The sequence below is a fragment of the Schistocerca gregaria genome, chromosome 1 (assembly GCF_023897955.1).
Source record: "Schistocerca gregaria isolate iqSchGreg1 chromosome 1, iqSchGreg1.2, whole genome shotgun sequence".
Lineage (NCBI taxonomy): Eukaryota > Metazoa > Arthropoda > Insecta > Orthoptera > Acrididae > Schistocerca > Schistocerca gregaria.
Window position 1 is genome coordinate 365582285 of NC_064920.1, and position 23605 is coordinate 365605889.

Consider the following 23605-nt stretch of genomic DNA (forward strand, 5'->3'; position numbering starts at 1 on the left):
GGAGAGAGTGCCACGGACATGATGTGTCAATTGGGTTGGCAGTGATTAACACAAACGCGTTTTTCGTTGCAGCAGGACCTTCTCAGGAAATTTCAGTCACCAACTTTCTGCTTTCTACTGGGCCGTGACGATGCCATATGACAATACCAGTGGAAATGAATATTTGAGAGAGATCTCGCGTTTCATCAAAAGAGATCTGTGCCAACTCAGTGAGTGGACTAAACTTGCAAAGAAGCCTATATTCCTGGGTCGGAATCCAAGACAAAAAGATCAATTTAACAGTTCTACATCTACATACATCTGGTGTACGGCAACGTGACGAAGATGAGTGACTGTAGGAGGATACAAGATGACTTAGGCCAAGTTACTACACTACTGGCCATTAAAATTGCTACACCAAGAAGAAATGCAGATGATAAACGGGTATTCAATGGACAAATATACTAGAGCTGATACGTGATTACATTTTCATGCAATATGGGTGCATAGATCCTGAGAAATCAGTACCTAGAACAACCACCTCTGGCCGTAATAACGGCCTTGATACACCTGGGCATTGAGTCAATCAGAGCTTGGATGGCGTGTACAGGTACAGCTGCCCATGCAGCTTCAACACGATACCACAGTTCATAAAGAGTAGTGATCGGCGTATTGTGACGAGCCAGTTGCTCGGCCACCATTGACCAAACGTTTTCAATTGGTGAGAGATCTGGAGAATGTGCTGGCCAGGGCAGCAGTCGAACGTTTTCAGTATCCAGAAAGGCCCGTACAGGACCTGCAACACGCGGTCGTGCATTATCCTGCTGAAATGTAGGGTTTCCCAGGGATCGAATGGAGGTTAGAGCCACGGCTCGTAACACATCTGAAATGTAACGTCCACTGCATAAAATGCCGTCAATGCGAACAAGAGGTGACCGAGACGTGTAACCAAAGGCACCCCATACCATCACGTCGGGTGATTCGCCAGTATGGCGATGACGAATACACGCTTCTAATGTGCGTTCACCGCAATGTCTCCAAATACGCATGCGACCATCATGATGCTGTAAACAGAACCTGGATTCATCCGGAAAAATGACATTTTGCCATTCGCGCACCCAGGTTCGTCTTCGGTTACACCATCGCAGGAGCTCCTGTCTGTGATGCAGCGTCAAGGTTAAACGCAGCCATGGTCTCGGAGCTGATAGTCCGTGCTGCTGCAAACGTCGTCGAACTGATTGTGCAGTTGTTTGTTGTCTCGGGGATCGAGATGTGGCTGCACGATCCGTTACAGCCATGCGGTTAAGATGCCTGTCATCTCGACTGCTAGTGATACGAGGCCGTTGGGATCCAGCACGTTCTTCCGTATTACCCTCCTGAACACACCGACTCCATATTCTGCTAACAGTCATTGGATCTCGACCAACGCGAGCAGTAATGTCGCGATACGATAAACTGCAATCGCGATAGGCTACTATGCAACCTTTATCAAAGTCTGAAACGTGACGGTACGCTTATCTCCTCCTTACACGAGGCATCACAACAACGTTTCACCAGGCAACGCCGGTCAACTGCTGTTTGTGTATGAGAAATCTGTTGGAAACTTTCGTCATGTCAGCACGATGTACGTGTCGCCACCGACGCCAGTCTTGTGTGAATGCTCTGAAAAGCTAATCATGTGCATATCACAGCATCTTCTTTCTATCGGTTAAATTTCACGTCTGTAGCATGTCATCTTCGTGGTGTAGCAATTTTCGTGGTGTAGCAATTTTAATGCCGGCAGTGTAGGTGGTGTGATGACCGGCAGATAGTTCTAAATGTAGAAAACCGTACTTTAATGCGGATGAATAGGAAAAGAAAACCCATAATGTTCCTGCTTGACACAGTCGTAACGTTGCAAAGCGACATCAAATGGAAAGAGCATGTGAGTATTGCGGTAAGAAATCCGAATGGTTGACTTTGATTTATCGGGAGAATTATAGGAAAGCGTGGATGACCTGTAAAGGAGACGCATATAGGACTGCTCGAGTGTTTGGGATCCGTACCAGGTTGGATCAATGGAAGGCGCCGAAGCCCTTCGAGAGGCGGGCTGCTAGATTTGTTACTGGTAGGTATGAACTACAAGCAGGTGTTACGGATATGCTTCAGGAACTCAACTGTGAATCCCTGAAAGGAAGGGGACTTTCTGTTTGAAGAACACCATTAACAAAATTTAGAGAACCTGCATTTGAAGCTGACTGCTGAATTATTCCACTGTCTTCAACATAAGTTGCGCGTAAGGACCACGAAGATAAGATACGTGAAATTAGGGCTCATACAAAGGCGTACAGACAGTCGTTTCTCCCTCGCTGTATTTCCGAGTGGAACAGGAGAGGAACAGGATTCCATCCACCACGTGCTATACGGTGGATTGTTTATGTAGATGTGGATGTAGATCTGTTTCCTCGAAATGCTGCGAAATGTTGCCGGAATCACGTCTCGTACGCATAACACTTCAGCCATTTCATCACACGGCGGGAGCACTGGCAGATACGCAGGCGTCTGTTTGGAAAGCAATTTGACCAAGACGGCCTCCTACCACTTCCGTTCTTCCATCTGCTGTTGCAACGATTTAACCCTGTCAACAAATACCAAGAAAATCCTGTTGTTGTTGTGGTCTTCAGTCCTGAGACTGGTTTGATGCAGCTCTCCATTCTACCCTATCCTGTGCAAGATTCTTCATCTTCCAGTACTTACTGCAACCCACATCCTTCTGAATCTGCTTAGTGTATTCATCTCTTGGTCTCCCTCTACGACTTCTACCCTCCACGCTGCCCTCCAATACTAAATTGGTGATCCCTTGATGCCTCAGAACATGTCCTACCAACCGATCCCTTCTTCTTATCAAGTTGTGCTACAAACTCCTCCCCAATCCTATTCAGTACCTCCTCATTAGTTATGTGATCTACCCATCTAATCTTCAGCATTCTTCTGTAGCACCACATTTCGAAAGCTTCTATTCTCTTCTTGTCCAAACTATTTATCGTCCATGTTTCACTCCCATACATGGCTACACTCCATAGAAATACTTTCAGAAACGACTTCCTGACGCTTACATCTATACTCGATGTTAATAAATTTCTCTTCTTCAGAAACGCTTTCCTTGCCATTGCTAGTCTACTTTTTATGTCTTCTCTACTTCGACCATCACCATTTATTTTGCTCCCCAAATAGGAAAACTCCTTTACCACTTTAAGTGCTTCATTTCCTAATCTAATTCCCTCGGCATCACCCGACTTAATTCGACTACATTCCATTATCCTCGTTTTGCTTTTGCTGATGTTCATCTTATATTCTCCTTTCAAGACACTGTCCATTCCATTCAACTGCTCTTCCAAGTCCTTTGCTGTCTTTGATAGAGTTACAATGTCATCGGCGAACCTCAAAGTTTTTATTTCTTCTCCATGGATTTTAATACGTACTCCGAATTTTTCTTTTGTTTCATTTACTGCTTGCTCAATATACAGATTGAATAACATCGGGGATAGGCTACAACCCTGTCTCACTCCCTTCCCAACCACTGCTTCCCTTTCATGCCCCTCGACCCTTATAACTGCCATCTGGTTTCTGTACAAATTGTAAATAGCCTTTCGCTCCCTGTATTTTACGCCTGCCACCATCAGAATTTGAAAGAGAGTATTCCAGTCAACATTGTCGAAAGCTTTCTCTAAGTCTACAAATGCTAGAAACATAGGTTTGCCTTTCCTTAATCTTTCTTCTAAGATAAGTCGTAAGCTCAGTATTGCCTCACGTGTTCCAACATTTCGACGGAATCCAAACTGATCCTCACCGAGGTCCGCATCTACCAGTTTTTCCATTCGTCTGTAAAGAATTCGCGTTAGTATTTTGCAGCTGTGACTTATTAAACTGATAGATGGTTCGGTAGTTTTCACATCTGTCAACACCTGCTTTCTTTGGGATTGGAATTATTATATTCTTCTTTAAGTCTGAGGGTATTTCGCCTGTCTCATACATCTTGCTCATCAGATGGTAGAGTTTTGTCAGGACTGGCTCTCCCAAGGCCAACAGTAGTTCTAATGGAATGTTGTCTACTCCCGGGGCCTTGTTTCGGCTCAGGTCTTTCAGTGCTCTGTCAAACTCTTCACGCAGTATTGTATCTCCCATTTCATCTTCATCTACATCCTCTTCCTTTTCCATAATATCATCCTCAAGTACATCGCCCTTGCATAGACCCTCTATATACTCCTTCCACCTTTCTGCTTTCCCTTCTTTGCTTAGAACTGGGTTTCCATCTGAGCTCTTGATATTCATACAAGTAGCTCTCCGAAGGTCTCTTTAATTTTCCTGTAGGCAATATCTATCTTACCCCTAGTGAGATAAGCCTCTACATCCTTACATTTGTCCTCTAGCCAATCCTGCTTAGCCATTTTGCACTTCCTGTAAATCTCATTTTTGAGTCGTCTGTATTCCTTTTTGCCTGCTTCATTTACTGTATTTTTATATTTTCTCCTTTTGTCAATTAAGTTCAATATTTCTTGTGTTAGCCAAGGATTTTTGCTAGTCCTCGTCTTTTTACCTACTTGATCCTCTGCTGCCCTCACTACTTCATCCCTCAAAGCTACCCATTCTTCTTCTACTGTACTTCTTTCCCCCCATTCCTGTCAATTGTTCCCTTATGCTCTCCCTGAAACTCTCTACAACCTCTGGTTTAGTTAGTTTATCCAGGTCCCATCTCCTTAAATTCCCACCTTTTTTCAGTTTTTTCAGTTTTAATCTACAGTTCATAACCAATAGATTGTGATCAGAGACCACATCTGTGGAAAATGAACACCTATGGGCATGTGCCTGCAGTGTGTTGTCAGTGATTGCTAAGGAGCACTGCAGAAAATCAGTGTAACTTTGTGAAACACTCTGTAGTTGCTTCTGGTGATGTAGTGGGGTAGAAGTGCATGAACACAATCCACCGACCTACCTTCCCTTGCGCTTGCACCCCACACAACTCCCCCCTTCAATCTGTTACACCCCCAGAAAACAATTTGTCCCTTAATACATCTCTACTACACTCAGACATGGTACACACATTTAATATTTGCATGGACATCCTGCATAGCAGATTTGCAGCCATGCCTGTTTTTGGCAACTGAACCCGACAGTAGCAGAGGCAGAAAGACAGATGAGTTGTAACAATGACCGGATGGCGGCCGTGATGGTGGTGCTGATGGCTTTCAATGCCCACTGAAGGGGAAGGGTGCCCTGTGAGTTACGATTACATCAACACTCAGAAAATCACTGTGGGGTGCATGACAGAAGTTATTAGCACTTTCTCTCACTCAATTCACAAATGAAACACTCAAAGAATTATTGTTTAAATACATCTGTGTACACTATAATTAACCTCTGCTTGCCTTCACAGTCTGTATGGGAGCTAAATGTAGGGAGTTGTAGCTTACTTCTAGAGTTAATGTTTAAAGCTGTTTCTCAAAACTTTGTAAGTAGGTTTTCTTGGGATAGTCCATTTCTATCTTCAAGAGTCTGCCTGTTCAGTTTCTTCACCATTTCTGTGACTTTTTCTCATGGGTCAAACGAACATATGACCATTCATGCTGCTGTTCTCTGTATACTTCCTTTACCCCCGTTAGTCCTACTTGGTACAGGTTCCACACACTTGAGCAGTATTCTAGGATGGGTCATATGGATTTCCCTAGTATTTTACAGATAAACTGAAATCTGCTGCCTGCTTTACCTCCACCTAAGCCTATATAACTGTTCAATTTTATATCCCCACAAAATGCTACACCCAAGTGTTTGTATGAGTTGATCAATTCTAACTGTGACTCATTGATACAATAGTCACAGGATACTGTGTCTTTTTGTTTTGTGGACTGCACAATTTTACATTTCTTAACAATTAAAGTAAGTTGTCCATCTTGCACCACTTTGAAAACTTATGAGCATCTCACTGAATATTTGTGTAGTTTTTTATCTGATGATACTTCATTATAGATAACTGCATCATCTGCAAAAAGTCTGAGTTAATATTGTCTGTGAGGTCATTAAAAAATATGAACAGCAAAGGTACCAATACAACACACTTCCATGGCACACACTCAAAGTTACTTCTACATCTGTCGATGACTCTCCATCCAAGACAACATGTTGCATCCTCCCTACCAAAAAATCCTCAATCCAGTCACAAATTTCGTTTCATATCTAATACAATTGTACCCTTGGTAATAAGGGAGCATGTGGTGGCAAGTCAAATGCTTTTCAGAAATTGAGAAATGCTGCATCTACCTGAGTGCTGTGATCCATGGCTTTCAGTATGTCGTGTGAGAAAAGTGCATGTTGACTTTCACATGATCAGTGTTTCAACAATTCTTGCTATTTGGCATGGAGGAGGTGTGGCCAGTGCATTATTCCAACTGCTGGAACTGTTTTTGTTCAAGGACATAAACAGTTTATATTTAAAAGAGAAGCTATCTCAGCCGTCAATTAATATGGAATCTGCAGGGATTTTATCTGGTCCTAGTACTGTACTTTGTTCAGTTTCAGTGAGTTCACATATTGCTCAACAATCACTCTTCTTTGCAGTGGTGTGACAGTTACCTTTGGGGCAATACTCTTGGATCTATGGGAACCTTTGTAAACCAAGTTTAGCCCTTCTGCTTTTGATTTGCTACTGTTAATTTCAGCCTCTGTCTTGTCCTTGGTTTCTGGGCACTATCTTAGGAACCATTAACAATCATTAAATTTGACCAGATTTTGTTTGGTTTTTGAGAGACAGTTTGATAATATTCTGCTAAGGTAGTCGCTGAAGGTTTCATCATATTTCCCTCTTGACAGCCTAACACATTTCATTAAGCATCTCTCTATCTCTACCAGTTTGTTTTACACCTGTTATGCAGTAGTCTCTGTTTCTTTGGAAGTTTCTTTACAGCGACTGTATACAATGGAGAGTCCCTTCCATTATGAATTGTTCTGCTATGCACATGACTATCAAGTACATGGTCAACTATTCTTCTAAAATTGAGGCACATGTCTTTTCATGCCCCTGTCCAGAACTAACTGTTTCAAGTTCCTTATTGAGGTACAACACTACTGCCTATCTATCTAAACTTCAGAAAATATAAATCATTCTACTTGTTTTAGTTGCCATTTGTATATTAGTAATCATTATTACCACAACTGTCTCATGGTTACTGATATCAGTTTCTATGTCAACATCCTCAAAGAGGTCAGGTCTGTTTGTTGCTATTAGATCCAATATATTTCCATCATGAGTGGGCTTCCCAAAAGTCTGTTCTAAGTGGTTCTCAGAGAATGCATTTAATAATATTTCGCTCCCTGCTTGCAAATTTGTAATTTTCCAAATTGATTGTTTGATGTCAAAAGTCTCCTCCAGTGATAATTGTCAGATTGGGGAACTTATGCAGTAGTGAAATTAGGTTTTCTTTACAGTTTTCAGTTACCTCCGAAGGTGAGTCTTGTTATTGGTAGAAGGTTCCAGTTAAAAGTTTATGCCCATCTTTTATATACAGAGTCTTGCCAAGACAATCTCTCATGCAGTTTCAATTTCTATGGTGGCTTTTAGTTTCTTGTCTACTGTGACAAACACCAACTCCATTTACCATTAGGCTATCCTTTCAATACATGCTCAAATTCTCCCAATATATCTCACTGCTATCAGTTTCAGCTGACAGCCATCACCAATTCTCAAAATAACATCCTTTCCTCTTTTCCAGTTAAATACCACAGTAATATACCTTCTGTCTGTTCACATATTACACCTGTTCCTCTCTGTTTTTGTTTTTATGAACCTCCATTGAAACAACATAAAATATTAGCTAGGAGTTGTAAATGTATAAGACATATCTATGAAATGTTCACTGAAATTATCTTATAGACTTGGATGACATACATCACTTTTGATGTGATGTCAGTCATATTATGTGCACTGCCAGAATTGTGTGCATCTCCTATCCCAGTCCTAAACATCACTGTGATGCTGATGAGTGAATTTGCATTACCACTTTAGTATCCATACAAGATGTGACAGTGTGTTATGAATTGCCACTATTGGCACGAATGTATGCTATACAAGTCAACAGTAGCTTGACAACAGCTGTGAGCTGACCCCTGGAAGAGGGGATGAAACTCAAAGTGTGAGTCAACCTACAGGAGAGCAGCGAAACCAAATACCGGGTACGGGTGAAGCCTGGAGATGAACACAAACTTGGACTATGCAAACAGCTGTCACAAGCTTGCAGAAGACAGAGCATGGCATGAGATGAGAGACTGGTCAACGATAGTTGAAATCAGTGTAAAAAATGCCAATCCATGCCTATTGCCACCAGCAGATAAATATCTCAGTCAGTGGCTCTGCCCTGGCCACACTTCGCTCATGACCTCCCTGACAGTGCCCCATACTATTACACTGCGATAACCAAGCTGGTTCCTTTGCATTCATGTTGATATTGATTGGCAGGGATACTAAAATCACGATTGTTCAATGCTTTTGACATCTTATAAAGTGTATGGTAGAAGTCAGTATTGCTATAAATGTGGCAGGGTGTGCTACTTCTGGCTATGACTTTGTTTTTTCATTAGTGTGTGCATGTGAGTACCCTATTGTCAGGGTTTTCGAAAATTATTGAAAAAGTGTTCCTTTCAAAATTAATTACATTCTTTGACAAGCATAATATTATTTCTGGATGTCAACATGGCTTCAGACCACAGAGATCAATTGAAACTGCCACTTTCAATCTGATAAACCATGTCTTAATTGCAGTGGACAACCACAGAAATATCTCAGGTTTATTCTTGGACCTAACAAAAGCTTTTGATGTGATTGATCATTCTATACACCTGAGGAAGCTCGAATGGTATGGTGTAAGAGGTGTGCCAAATCAGAGGATCAAATCATATTTTGAATATCGCTCTCAGGTAACTGAAATTAAGTACACAGAAGTAAATGAACTCCAGGTACACGTTTCAGAACCATGTGGCCTAACTCATGGTGTTCCACAGGGCTCCATTTTAGGCCCCTTTCTTTTTTTGCTCTACATTAATGATTTCCCATCACACATGAGGGATTCTGAACCAGTACTGTTTGCAGATGACACCAGTTTATTGATTGAAGGGAATAATGAAGAAAATCTTACTGCATCTGCAAAAGATATTACAAAAGGAGTGTCTGAATGGTCTACCAGAAACAGGCTAATAGTTAATCCCCAAAAAACGGTACTTATGAATTTCCACACTGATCAAAATAAAAATCCGGCACAACCTGTAATATGAATAGATAACCAAAACATTAGTTCTGTCAATGAAACTAAATTTCTTGGGATTCATATCCAGGAAAATCTTAAATGGAACACTCATATCACAGCCCTAAATTCAAAACTAGTAAAAATGAGCTATGTGGTAAGAATTCTTTTCAACAGTATAGTGCAGAAACAGTTAGGGCTGTATACTTTGCTCGTGTACATTCAATACTGAAGTACGGTATCATTTTCTGGGGAAATATACATCAGACCATAACAGTTTTCAGGAAAGAAAAGGCAATTATAAGAATAATGAAACAAGTGAGCAGCAGAAAATCATGCAAACCTTTCTTTAAAGATCTAAAGATCCTACCCCTTCCCTGCATTTATATACTGGAAGCAGTGACGCATGTCAAAAATAGCATACCTTTTTCCTCAAAACAAAAGTGTCCATGATTACAGTACCAGGTCAGACAGTGACATACATGTCAATCATTGTAACACCACATTATGCCAAAAAGGTGAATATCATGCAGGAACAAAACTTTACAACAGATTACCAAGACATATAAAATCTTTTACCGAACTACAAAGCTTTAAAAAGTCTGTGACATCCTACCTTCTGAAAAACTGCTACTATTCAGTCTCATAGTATCTTATGCAAGAAAAAATGTAATTTGTATCTTTAATTGTAGAAATAAGTTATAAATACACAGTATTTCAAAAATTTGTAATTATTAACTGTATAGATCCAATTTGTCATAAAAATTTATAAAATTTATGTTTGACATTTGAAAATCCAATAGCTATAAGGTTTTCTGTCCAATATCCTGTGTACAATATATGTACTTAAAAAGAGATTTATATGGACAAATAAATATAAATATAAATAAACATAAATCACAACTTGTACTGATACTGACAGGAAATCTTACCACTGGTGTCAATGCAGAAGCATCCTGTAAATACTCCCATTAAAGACAAACACACACTTCTAAACTCATATATATTGAAGCAAATGAATGTAATTACTACACTCACTAGTTGCCAATGAACTAGCAGGTGGTATAGCAGGAGTGAAAAATACCAAATAAAAGTCAATGATACTATGTTTGTTTATATGAAAGAAATAATTATGGTATGCTTAAGTTGATTCTTAGGAAATGTACATATAATTTTGTTTTCAAAAGCTTTACAATTTTTTAAAAGAGTGCCTTGTTTTGTAAAAGTTTTAAAACCTACTAGAAATACATATTGAGTTATTCTTGTTTATCAAGACGGTAAGAGAAGCAACACTTAGAGATTAAACCACTAATAAAACAGACAAATTGGGGAAAATTGTCTAAAACAGTGGTCCAGTTCATGAGCTAGGACATATCTTAAAGATTATGAACTACTCAGGCTGCAGTTCCCCAGCAGCAAAAGATAAACTAGAACTGTGTTATTAACAAAAGATAAATGAATTATAAAATCGGTCTTCTGAGATAAAACAATTATAGTCCTTTTACTAGAAAATAGACAGTAGTCAAGCCACAATGGAGTATTTGTTAAGATAAATCTTCTTCGTTTTGTAACTGGACTTGAGTAATTCTTTTTATTTTTGAATACTATATAACACTGAAACTTGCTTTCATTACAGCTCCACCAACTAAAGACATATTTGTGATTCAAAAGGAGGCACCCAATGCAGCAACAATCAGGTTGGAAACAGTACCTGATACAGCCTCCTCAGAAGAGACAACACATTCACCAGGACATAAGCACCATGCTCACATGGTAAGTGTGGGTCGCAAAATGGTTTGTTGTAAATGATTATACTATACAACACTGAATAAGAATTTGTAATTATTTTTTAGATTGTTTATGTTCTATATTTCCTGAAAGTCTCACACACATATATGCAGGGGTTGGACAAAGACATGGAAACACCACAAAAAATGCTAGCTTTAACATAAGTTGTACTGTTGTATTTCACCACAAACAGTACCTTGCCAGTGTCAGTCATGGACAAAACAGTGTCCTTTGTAGATCTTATAATCAAATTTTCCCCAAGATATTTAAGTCTCATCTTGATCTATGATAATGATGGAAGCTGAAGCAATGAATTAAAATTTGTGCTGCACCCAGAACTCAAACCCAGGTCTCCTTGCTTACTAGGCAGGAATGCTGACCATTGCACCACTGAAGCACTGCGCAAACATTGTTGCATGGACTACTCAAGTCCAGTGCCCTCCCCAACACAAACGTCAACTCGTATCTTCAGCTTATTTTCCCCCTAAACTGTCACTATTGCCAGGGCTCTCCAGCCCTCAAATAGCAAGATCCATAAGATCACATGAGGTACAGGACTTCCCCACTATGTCCAACACTGGGGTGCTATTCCAGAGCCAGGGAGCCCTGACAATTGTGACAATTTAGGGGGAAAATAAGCTGAAGATAAGAGTTGAAGATTGTTTTGGGAAGGGCACTCGGCTTGGGTAGTCCATGCAACAATGTTGGCCATAGTGTTAAGGTGGTGTAATGGTCAGCATTTCTGCCTAATAAGTAACAAGACCTGGGTTTGAGACCAAGCTGCAGCACAAATTTTAATTCATTTCTTCAGTTTCCATCATTATCATAGTGTCCTTTGTAGTTGTGAGTGCATCATGTCAGAGCTAAGTGACTTCAAATGTTGACAAAATGTAGGTGCTCATATGGTGGGTGCTTCCCTAGCCAAGGTAGATGAAGTGCTTGGTGTTTCAAGAGGCACCATACTGAAGATTCATACCACATACCACAGAATAGGATACACATTGTTCACTAAGTCAACACAGACATAGTGTGTGTTGTATGATCATACAGACCTTCACTCAAGAGGATTCTGACAAAAAATATGAGGATGACAGCTGTAAAAAGCATTGTACACACGCACAATTGTGTGTTATGGTGGTGTAATGGTTTGGATTTCCGCCTAGCAAGCAAGAAGACTTGGGTTCGAGTCCCAGCTACAGCACAAATTTTAATTCATTTCTTCTACTTTGATCATTATCATAGACAATAAAGAGACTTAAATCTATCAGGGAATCATTTAATTATAAAATCAATAAAATGAGGTCGTTTGGTCAGATGAGTCTTGTTTCATACTGATTCCAACCTCTGGCTAAGTTTACTTGCTAATTCAGTGATGATTTGGACAGCCCTATCATATTATTCCATAGGTCCCATTGTTACCTTGCGAGGTCGCATTAAAGCCACCAATTATGTGAACACTTCGGGTGATCCGGTCCATCCCATGGCACAATGGTTGTTACCCCAGTGGTGATGCTGTGTTCCAAGGCAACAGGGCCCCTGTTTGCACAGCTCATATCATACAGGACTGGTTTTGTGAGCATGAGGATAAATTGGTGCATCTCACCTGGTAACTACAGTATCAGACAGCAATATAATTGAGTTTGCTTTAGAGAGAAGGTGCATGACCACAATCCATCTCCAGCATTGTTACCTGACTTGCCACTATTTTACAGGAAGAATTGTGTAAGATCCCCTTGAAAGCCCTACAGAACCTGTATCCATCCAATCAAAGATGACTGGAAACTGTTTTGAATGCCAATGGTTTTCTCACACCATATTAGGCATGGTAATGTGTTCTGTTTTGGTGTTTCCGTATTTTCATGCACCCTCTGTGTTTATGTAAATAGATTTCATTTTGTAATTTTACTATCAGTGTATTTTTATAGAATATTAGGATTGCCACAAGTTCTGGAAATCAGGGAATTTCAAATGTTTTAGGGAAATATCAGGGACATTTGACAAAAAACACTGGAAAAATATTGTTTTTGTCTCAGTAGATGAAATGGTTTATTTATACTGAGATGTCATGCATCGTCACTGGCTGGGCACAGCTGGATATGTGCGCTGCTGCTTCCTTACTTCCTCTTTCCTACTGCTTCACCCCTTCCTACCACTCCCCTCAGTTTGCAGTCAGCCACCACAATTTGCTGCTAGCCTAGCACCTGCTGACAAGAGGCAGGGCGGCATGAGGTGTTGTTAGTTTGGATCTGATTCTGAGAGATTGTTGACACAGCAGCCAGAGATGGTGGTCATACATCAATGAGTTGTGTCTGACTGATTGTGCAAATGTGTGTGTGCTCTCATTTTCTGACCAAGGCTATAGCCAGAAATTTAATTCTGAGAGTGTGATTGTCTTCTTTATGTGCCTGTCTGCAGCTCATCGATCATCTATACAGTGAGTTGATATCTATCCTCATTAGTATTGATTCTCAAAGTATTTGAGTAGATTAATCACCATGGTCTCATTTCATCGAAATGGTGTCTGTGACAAGTGAATAGCTATCCACATGAGTGGATTTTCATGACAGGCCACAACTGCAGGCTATTTCTGTGGATATCTCTAACAGATAGGGCCTGCCGATCTGGAGCCCATTGTTTCCACTAATGTGCAGGCCCTGCCAATGGAATCTAGTCTCAACAATCTATCCGCAGGCTGGCTCTGTTTGTGTGTGGCATAATGCAATAGATTTTCGTGGTCTATCCATGGTCCCAGGATTGTGGTGCTCCTCAGAAGGCCAGAAGCCATGGGGGATGGATTTCAGGTATTGCAACTGTCTCATCAAAGTGCATTGTACAGTGCAGCTTCTTATAGATATTTTATTTATTTAACACATTTTGGCACTTCAAAAGTAGATTATATATTAGGAGGTATGGACAATAAGAAGAAGAAAATTGTGGCAGTCACTGATGGTTTGTATGCTGTGTACTCACATATTTCTTGAAAGAAACATCACACAATACCTGTAAAATAATAGACATAACACAACGAGTAATAACCAACAATAACGAACATAGTAGAACCAACATTTTATTGGTAGTCACCTATACTGCTGGTTTACACAACTCTTCCCTGCCTTATACTCTTCTTTCAAGAGGCCTACTTTCTTATGAGGTTATTTCTGAAAATAGTGAAGGTATTTTAAATACATCTTGCGACTGCAAGGAAAAGTGTACATTTGTCTCCAAATGTGTTTCATTTTATTGACATAAAATAAGGACAGTGCTTTTAACGAAACATGTAAACCATTTGACTTGCTTTCTCCATCTAAAAACAATTCATTACAAAAGATGTTAATGTTAGCCCTTAAGATTTTTGTGCAAACAAGGGAGAAATACAGAAGTCCTTACATATTTTTTAAATCTCAAAATTTGTCTGGAAAAAAATGCTAAAATTTGTCTGGAAATCAGGGAAATAACAGGGAGCTTCACTTGGGGAAACTTGTGACAATCTTGAATATTCATTGCAACTATGCCACAATTGTTTTACATGCATGTCTTTGTTTACACAATTTCACATTATTAGTCATCCCATATAATAGTACTGGTAGAAGTCAATTATCATTATTTCACAAGGTTCACTTCTCTCACACAGCTACTGAATATTTAAAAAATTGAATCATTTTATGTGACTGTCTATAAAATGAAAATATTAACCATTTTCTTCATTTATTTCAGTCTTTCTACTACCACTGTGTTCTGAAAAAGCTGGACTGGGTAAGAAAATGTACTAAATTCTTTATATTAAATAAACTGATTGGGAAAATTTTCAATCTTTTTTCAGCAGGCTGACTGATATATAAAAAGTTAGGTTCCAAAAATATAGTCAATATTATTACAAATTTAACTTATGTTCCCCACATTTAGTACGTGTCCCTGTGGCATTATTATACCAAAAAGCAAAGTGTGAGACTGTTTAAAAAACTACTTCATCAGTCTGGGGCCATACTAAAAATAATTAGTAAGAATACACAAAAGCATTTCTTACAATTTTAGTAAAACCACATTATCCTTCAAGAAATGTTTTATCTTGTTGCACTTATATAGTATTCATGAAATAAAATATATTATTTTTGATAATGTACAGTTTAAATTGTTGTGTTTGGAAGATTCATTGAAACTGAAACAATTAGTAGAGTTACTGGTAATGAAACAATATGACAGCTACAATTTACAGCAGCACACTGGAAATTCTTAAATTACTTTTCTTTCATTCTGTAACTGAGGAATAGCAGCCCTGTGCCAAATACCTTGACAGTTGTTGTCAATGGAGTGATGCCTTTTTCTGCCCTATAATTATTTGCTCACTACAGTAACTTAATACATCATGAGGCAATGTCACTACAAATTTTCACCTTGTCTTATTATAACACATGTACACTGAAACAATTTTATTTTAGCAAACTTACATTTGTCATATATGATGCAAGTCAGTTTTATTATAAATAGCTATGACCTTAAAGGATTTTAAAAGCATGTGATGAGTGTATCCGGGCTAGAGACATACATAATCAGACAGTTTTACAGTATTTATATTGTTTCCAAGCTACTTTATTTGCTTCTTTTCCTCTTCATGTTATTTTGTATCTATTGGTGGGATTTAGAGAATAATTCTATAATATATTTATGAAATGTCTGTTATTTTTTGTTCATAGTATCTTCATTGTTCTCTTATTTTCTAACTGTTCATTACATACAAATATAAATACTTTGTTTCTAGATTTAACTTCAAGATTATGATATTATTTGCTTACTTTATACACTCACATTTGCACACAAACTGGCATGTTAGCTATGAACTGCATCATCTGAATTTCCTAAACATCCAAGTCTAGGCTAACTATGTGAAGACATATTATTGCATTATATTCGTAATTTATGACACCGTTGAACACTGTGTGTGCATACAAACAGGCTAAAGTAGGCATTAGTGTTATATTATGAGCCACTGGTACAAAAATGAATAACCTTCCTATCTAGCAGTTATTTCTCTACATGTGTAGGCCCACAGTGCAAAACTTAAAACTCATTTTTAGTTTTCTAGGTATAGACCTATATTCAGTCACTGTACAGCACCATCCTTGTTATTTATTTGAAATACAGAGTACAATGACTTACAGATACAGACTCTTTTGTACTGCCACTAAAGATTAGAGAAAATTAAAGAACTTATTTAACTAGTTCTTACCTTCCCTCGCACTCTGAGCAGTGATCACCAGTCTAGTTTCTTTAATTAATTTTTAAAATTAATAATCATCAAACTGCAATTTTTATACGTAAGTCCAGTATGCCAATTGCAACAAATTGTATGTCAACATGGTGCAAAAGGGATAAATTAAAATTTAAGGAAAGTTAATTAAACACATCAAAATTATAAATAGCAGTAATTTAATTATATTTGAGAGGAGTAAAGGAAGTAGGGGCACATAGAAAAAAAGAAGTAATTTTTTACTGTGAAAATACCAAATAGGAAAAAAAGAAGACTTATGATAGATTGAGTGGAGGTGAGAACTAAGAAAGAATGCAGAAGAAACAAGGGACGGGCTATTTAAATGATACCCATAGGAAGAAATAAAGCCACAAATATTGGCAAACCATTTCCCAATTCAATAGTGCTCAAGTGCAGTACAAAAATTACATTTGTGTCAACACAGCACTGTTGTTTCATATTCAGGACTGCAATAGTTTATTCCTTATATCTAAATATAAATCTAGTATGATTGAGTGATCATACTGCTAACAATTTAATGATCATGTCAATACATAACACTCAACAGTCAGCTGTCACAAATATTCTCATAATTTGAATATGCATGTCTCTTATGTGGCTGGGCTCTAAGTGAAAGTAGAATATGAGTGCAAAGTACAACATTAATGGTAGCAATAGCAAAAAACTTTAAATCCATCAATACATAATAGAATTTCACTGTCTGAACAGTAAGACATTAAACAATTAAATGATCTACTGTTAGGTGTGTACAATATTGTTTTCACTAAACCGTACCGCGTTAACTCCTCCTAGAAAATATGTAAATATTTTTATCCATGGTGTATGTATCTGTGTGTGCTGTAAGAAGTAATGTTATGCTTCATTTTACACTACATAGATAATTTAGAAGGTACCCATTCAAATGCTTACAAAAGTGAAGTTACTGTTACACTCCCTCAAATAAAATTTTCTGGTCTGTTTTAACATTTCACTGTTGTCATTTGTGCAGCATTGTTCACACAACAATTGTTATCATGTATAAACATATAATCATGTTACACTAGCCTTACATCATAGGGCACCAAAGTTCATAATTTATTGTTCACACTTCATACTACGACATTGTAATGAAATCCATAAATATTATAACAATGAATATGTGTGTGTGTGTCTGTACACATACCCCTTACTGTCAGCCAGCAATCACTGTGGAGCTAAAAGCTATCAACCCATCATGGTTCAGGAGATATGATGTCATAAAAAATGAAATGCATTAAAAACTGCCAAATCAGGCATGACGTTTAAATTTATTACTTCTGTGCTACTATTCACAATAAATTTTATAGACAATATCCACATATGCTGCTTAATGCACCTACAAAATTATATGACTGTACCACACATAGTTCATAAACACTGAGATGTGTGAAAAACTGCCACATTGTGTATGACATTTTAATTTGTTACTTCATTGCTACTAACTCTACTGGCAGCACAATTTGCATGCACTAGCCACACATCCTGCTGAATGTACCTCCACAATTACATCATTGTAAAACACATAGTTCAAAAGATTTGATGTCGTGAACATTGAAATGAGTGAAAAAATGTCATATGAAATTTTTCTGTAATTATCCTTTACACCTACGTCACTCCTATAGTTGAGTCAACTATAGGCAGTGCTTTTGACAGCTTTCACTTGCAAAGCACAAATGGCTCCAGGCGAGGACAATAACCATCTATAGAGCTATGGAGATGTGTTGCCAAAGAATGTTTACAAAATCATGTTGTGGACACGTAAAGCAGCTGCACTTATACATTTGTACATAATGAATATTTTTTGTATGACTGTTTCATAATTTCAAAGGTGTTTTCATGAATACATGGAAATGAAATTTTTTCAGTATTATGCTACAAACTCAGTTCATTTTTTTTTTGTTTCCATTTATAACATAAAATTGCAAAAATGAATACCTGAGCAATTCCAGGTCTGTCTGCTAGTGTTCATTATAAATCTAAAACTCTTGTCGTACACTGAAGAGCTAAAGAAACTGGTACACCTGCCTAATATCATGTTGGGCCCCCGTGAGCATGCAGAAGTGTCGCAACACAATGTGACATGGACTCTACTAATGTATGAAGTAGTGCTGGAGGGAATTGACACCATGAATCCTGCAGGTCTGTCCATAAAGCCATAAGAGTATGAGGGGGTGGAGATCTATTCTGAACAGCACATTTCATGGCATCCCAGATATTCTCATTAATGTCCATGTCTGGGGAGTCTGGTGGCCAGAGGAAGTGTTTAAACTAAGAAGAGTGTTCCTGGAGCGACTCTGTAGCAATTCTGGATGAGTGGGATGTCATCTTGTCCTGCTGGAATTGCCCAAGTCTGTCGGAATGCACAAAGGAGACGAATGGATGCAGGTGATCAGACAGGATGCTTACATATGTGTTACCTCACAGAGTCATATCTAGACTATCAGGGATCTCATGTCACTCCAGCTGCTCATGCCCTATACCATTACAGAGCCTCCACCAGCTTGAACAGTCCCTTGCTCACAAGCAAGGTCCAAGAAATCATGAGGTTGTCTCCATACCTGTACATGTCCATCTGTTTGGTACTATTTGAAACGGGACTTGTCTGACCAGGCAACATGTTTCCAGCCATCAACAGTCCCATGCTGGTGTTGATGGGCCCATGTGTGGCGTAAAGCTTTGTGTCGTACAGTCATCCATGTTACATGAGTGGGCCTTCGGCTCCAAAAGCCAATATTGATCATGTTTCGTCAAAATGGTTTGCATGCTGACACATAGTAATGGCTCAGCATTGAAATCTGACCAATTTGCAGGAGGGTTGCACTTATGTCATGTTGAACGATTCTCTTCAGTTGTCATTGGTCCCGTTCTTGCAGGATATTTTTCCGGCTGCAGTGGTGTCAGAGATTTGATGTTTTACTGATTCCTGATATTCACAGTACACTTGTGAAATGGTTGTATGGGGAAAATCCCCACTTCATCACTACCTTGGAGATGTGTGTCCCATTGCTCATTTGCCAACTATAACACCATGTTCAAATTCACTTAAATCTTGAAAAACTGCAGTAACCAATCTAACAACTGCACCAGATGTTATTTGTCTTCTATAGGTATTGGCAATTGCAGCACCATATTTTGTCTGTTTACATATCTCTTTATTTGAATATGCATGCCTATACCAGTTTCTTTGCTGCTTGAGTGTATGAACAGAGATGAATTTTGGAAATGTGTATTTATGGGTCCATTCAAAAATTCTATGTCAAATTTGACAAGAAAATTAAGCAATCATGGAAGTCAAACTTGTTGTGGTAATTCACAATTTGTATGTGACTTGATTTTTAAGCAAAAATAGTTTTCTTGCCTTTTTAACAAAAAAATAAAGAAAACCAGAAAAAAACAAGCCAACACCTCTGCAACTGTATTGTGATCACCTGTAAAAATTTCATCGCAGTTCGACCTGTTTGTTTCCAAAATGTCTATGTTGGCACCATCTCAGCTTTACAGTAGTGCCTTTGCAACTATTTTGTATAGATTTTCCTCTTTGCACCAACAGAAAAAACATAAATCTACATGTACATCTACATCTACATTTATACTCCGCAAGCCACCCAACGGTGTGTGGCGGAGGGCACTTTACATGCCACTATCATTACCTCCCTTTCCTGTTCCAGTCGCGTATGGTTCGCGGGAAGAACGACTGTCTGAAAGCCTCCGTGCGCGCTCGAATCTCTCTAATTTTACATTTGTGATCTCCTCGGGAGGTATAAGTAGGGGGAAACAATATATTCGATACCTCATCCTGAAACGCACCCTCTCGAAACCTGGACAGCAAGCTACACTGCGATGCAGAGCGCCTCTCTTGCAGAGTCTGCCACTTGAGTTTGTTAAACATCTCCGTAATGCTATCACGGTTTCCAAATAACCCTGTGACGAAATGCGCCGCTCTTCTTTGGATCTTCTCTATCTCCTCTGTCAACCCGATCTGGTACGGATCCCACACTAATGAGCAATACTCAAGTATAGGTCGAACGAGTGTTTTGTAAGCCACCTCCTTTCTTGATGGACTACATTTTCTAAGGACTCTCTCAATGAATCTCAACCTGGTACCCGCCTTACCAACAATTAATTTTATATGATCATTCCACTTCAAATCATTCCGCATGCATACTCCCAGATATTTTACAGAAGTAACTGCTACCAGTGTTTGTTCCGCTATCATATAATCATACAATAAAGGATCCTTGTTTCTATGTATTCGCAATACATTACATTTGTCTATGTTAAGGGTCAGTTGCCACTCCCTGCACCAAGTGCCTATCCGCTGCAGATCTTCCTGCATTTTGCTACAATTTTATAATGCTGCAACTTCTCTGTATACTACAGCATCATCCGCGAAGAGCCGCATGGAACTTCCGACACTATCTACTAGGTCATTTATATATATTTTGAAAAGCAATGGTCCCATAACACTCCCCTGTGGCACGCCAGAGGTTACTTTAACGTCTGTAGACTTCTCTCCATTGATAACAACATCCTGCGTTCTGTTTGCTAAAAACTCCAGCCACACATCTGGTCTGATATTCCGTAGGCTCTACTTTGTTTATCAGGCGACAGTGCAGAACTGTATCGAACGCCTTCTGGAAGTCAAGAAAAATAGCATCTACCTGGGAGCCTGTATCTAATATTTTCTGGGTCTCATGAACAAATAAAGCGAGTTGGGTCTCACACGATCTACTAGTTTATATCAGCCACAAACTGCAGTGCTCAATTGCAGAGGTGTAATAAACAATAGTATTGGGACTAGTCCACTATGCTTGTAAGAAGGCAGGTGGTGGGAAGATGCAAAGAGGCAAAGAGATGTGTACCATACATACAGCTGCCAACTGTGTCATCCTGCTGCAAGTAGTTTTGAGTGTAGGTTAAACATTTGGAGATAATTTTTGCGTTAGTGAGCATTTCATGGTGGCTATCTTATTATCATACAGTTCATTCAGACTGACAACAAGATAATGTAAACCACCTTATACAAAGAATACTTTCCAACCATCAGCTCCGTATGTATTTTTCAAGAGAGTACCAGAAACAGAAAAGAATGCCAGTGTATGACTCATGTCCAAGGGTTTCCAGCTAACACGAGAAAGCAGCAGTATAATATTGTTTGGAAGTAAGAGATGAAGTGATACAGAGACCATACAAATGTCATCAAAAATTTATTAGTCTCTCCATACTTAACGTAGCACTTACCCATTTTAATTATTCCATACTACTTCTGTGACAGAAGCTCAAGGTTATGTTTCAGTGCCAAAATTAATTTTCATTGCTGACTGGTGAGGGGAAAATGTGCAAAACTGTACTACACTCAAAAACACTGAAATGTGAAGTTGTGGTGGACATATAGGTGGCTATTATGACGAGTGTACCAACACTCTTGCTTATCTTCAGCAAAGGATTCATCACAAGGGACAAATGTTCTACTGATGTAATGAAGGTTATATTTGAATTTCCATACTGCAGTATGTCATAACTTAATCTTCATAGATGATAATGTCAGTGAAAACATAGCTGTTTGGAGGGTGAGGACATCAGACAAATCAAATAATCTACAGTTTTGCTGGTTCTGAATCATATGGAGCAGGCATGGTGTTATCTAGTAAGGTACGTTGCAAAGATGATTCCACCAACTAGAGCCCCCACTTTTTAATTTAATTTATTTACCTTTAGCTTACACCATACAGCTAGCTCATATTTCCATAAAATGTGAAGGTATTGATAGAAAATTAATGTTAGAATATTTGTTTGTTTGCACACATACAGACATACACTTTGTAGACAGAACATACATAGTTACAGATAGACCAGTACCACATAATAATTCTAAAATCAAACATTTTAGAACCCTTGGAAGCTCAAATCACAACAAGGGAATATTAGAAGAACGTATTTACAGAACCTGTGAACAGCATTATGGGGCATGTCCCAGAAAGTTCCAAATCATGGATGCATTGCTATCCAAAGTAGTTACATTTGCTGTTGGTCCTCTGGGGTGTTGATAATTCATGTCCTTATTAAGTATCAAACCTGGTATATTTTCTTCTTCTTGCTCCCCTGTGTCTGTGTATGGTGGGAAATGCCTACCGTATTTTGTGAACTGAGTCAATGTATTCTGTGTAGAACTTAATCTCATCTCTTGGTGTGCCAGTATCGACGTTGATGAAACCCAACAACACAACACTTATTCCTTACCAACTTCAGCATTGTAATCAGTTATGACCTAGACCAATGTAGAACATAGCAATTCATTGCAGGTGGAGATTGTTTGCAGATAATAGAGTTGTTTACATAGATACTTTGTGTGGTATGCATGAAGATGTCCAGAAAACTAATATTTGATGCAGCTACCAGTAGTTGTAACGTAAGGAAAGACAATGTGATTTTCATAAATAGGACAAATTTACTAGTAATTTTAGCTGTATCATTTGCAGTCACTCACCAGAATCAATTGTACCATGTAAAAACTTTATCTTTGGGTAACTTGTGTGAAACTGTAGTTTCCCCATGAAACGAGTAAATTACACAGTGCCCTAATGATCCATCCATGAATATGTATTTACTGTCTGGCATTATAATCATTTAGGAATGTCTGGAGACACAATAAATCCTCAAAAAATCTGCTTAGTTTGTGGTGGATCTAATTACTTAGCAAAAGATTATTATGGGGCTGTTCAGTGAATGTCAATGGCAGGTCTCACAAGAGATATATCATACACCATATGATCTGATATGGCTATCTGGATTTAGCATTTCCATAGTTTCTTTAAACTGATTAACATGACTGTCAGGTTGGTTTCATTGATAAGAACTTGGTCATTTTCCTTCATTATTGTTATCCAATTTAAGGTTTCCCTTTTTGTCAACAGGTTCTTGAATCCAAATTTTCCTTCATTTATTTATTCATTCATTCATCGCGTGAAAAGCTTCCTATAAAATTCTAGGACTCTCTCTTTGAACAATATTACAAAAACATATTTATCCTCCATACAAATACATTGTGCAAGGGCCACAGTGATATAAAAAAATAGATACAGAAGCATATAATAGTATTTTTTCTCATACAGCAATGGAATAAAAAGGAGCATAAGCAATCAAAATACCACTAACTGTTTGTCATACAATATGTCAGGAATTGTGAAGCTAAATAATAGGTGTACATCCGAAAAATGGCTAAATGTAATGAAACTTTCATTATTATGTTGTTTCATCTTTTAATTTTTTTCTGTTGTCCTCTCTATTG

General features: G+C 38.4%; 1 protein-coding gene across 1 annotated transcript in view; it reads left to right on the forward strand.

The window, feature by feature from the left end:
* The window catches only part of LOC126346830 (uncharacterized), a 104625-nt gene that overhangs the window by 72621 nt on the left and 8399 nt on the right, over positions 1-23605 (forward strand). The window contains exons 5-6 of the mRNA XM_050002222.1: positions 10882-11018; positions 14748-14786. Coding sequence (XP_049858179.1) covers positions 10882-11018; positions 14748-14786 — 176 coding nt within the window. The remainder of the gene's footprint in view (positions 1-10881; positions 11019-14747; positions 14787-23605) is intronic.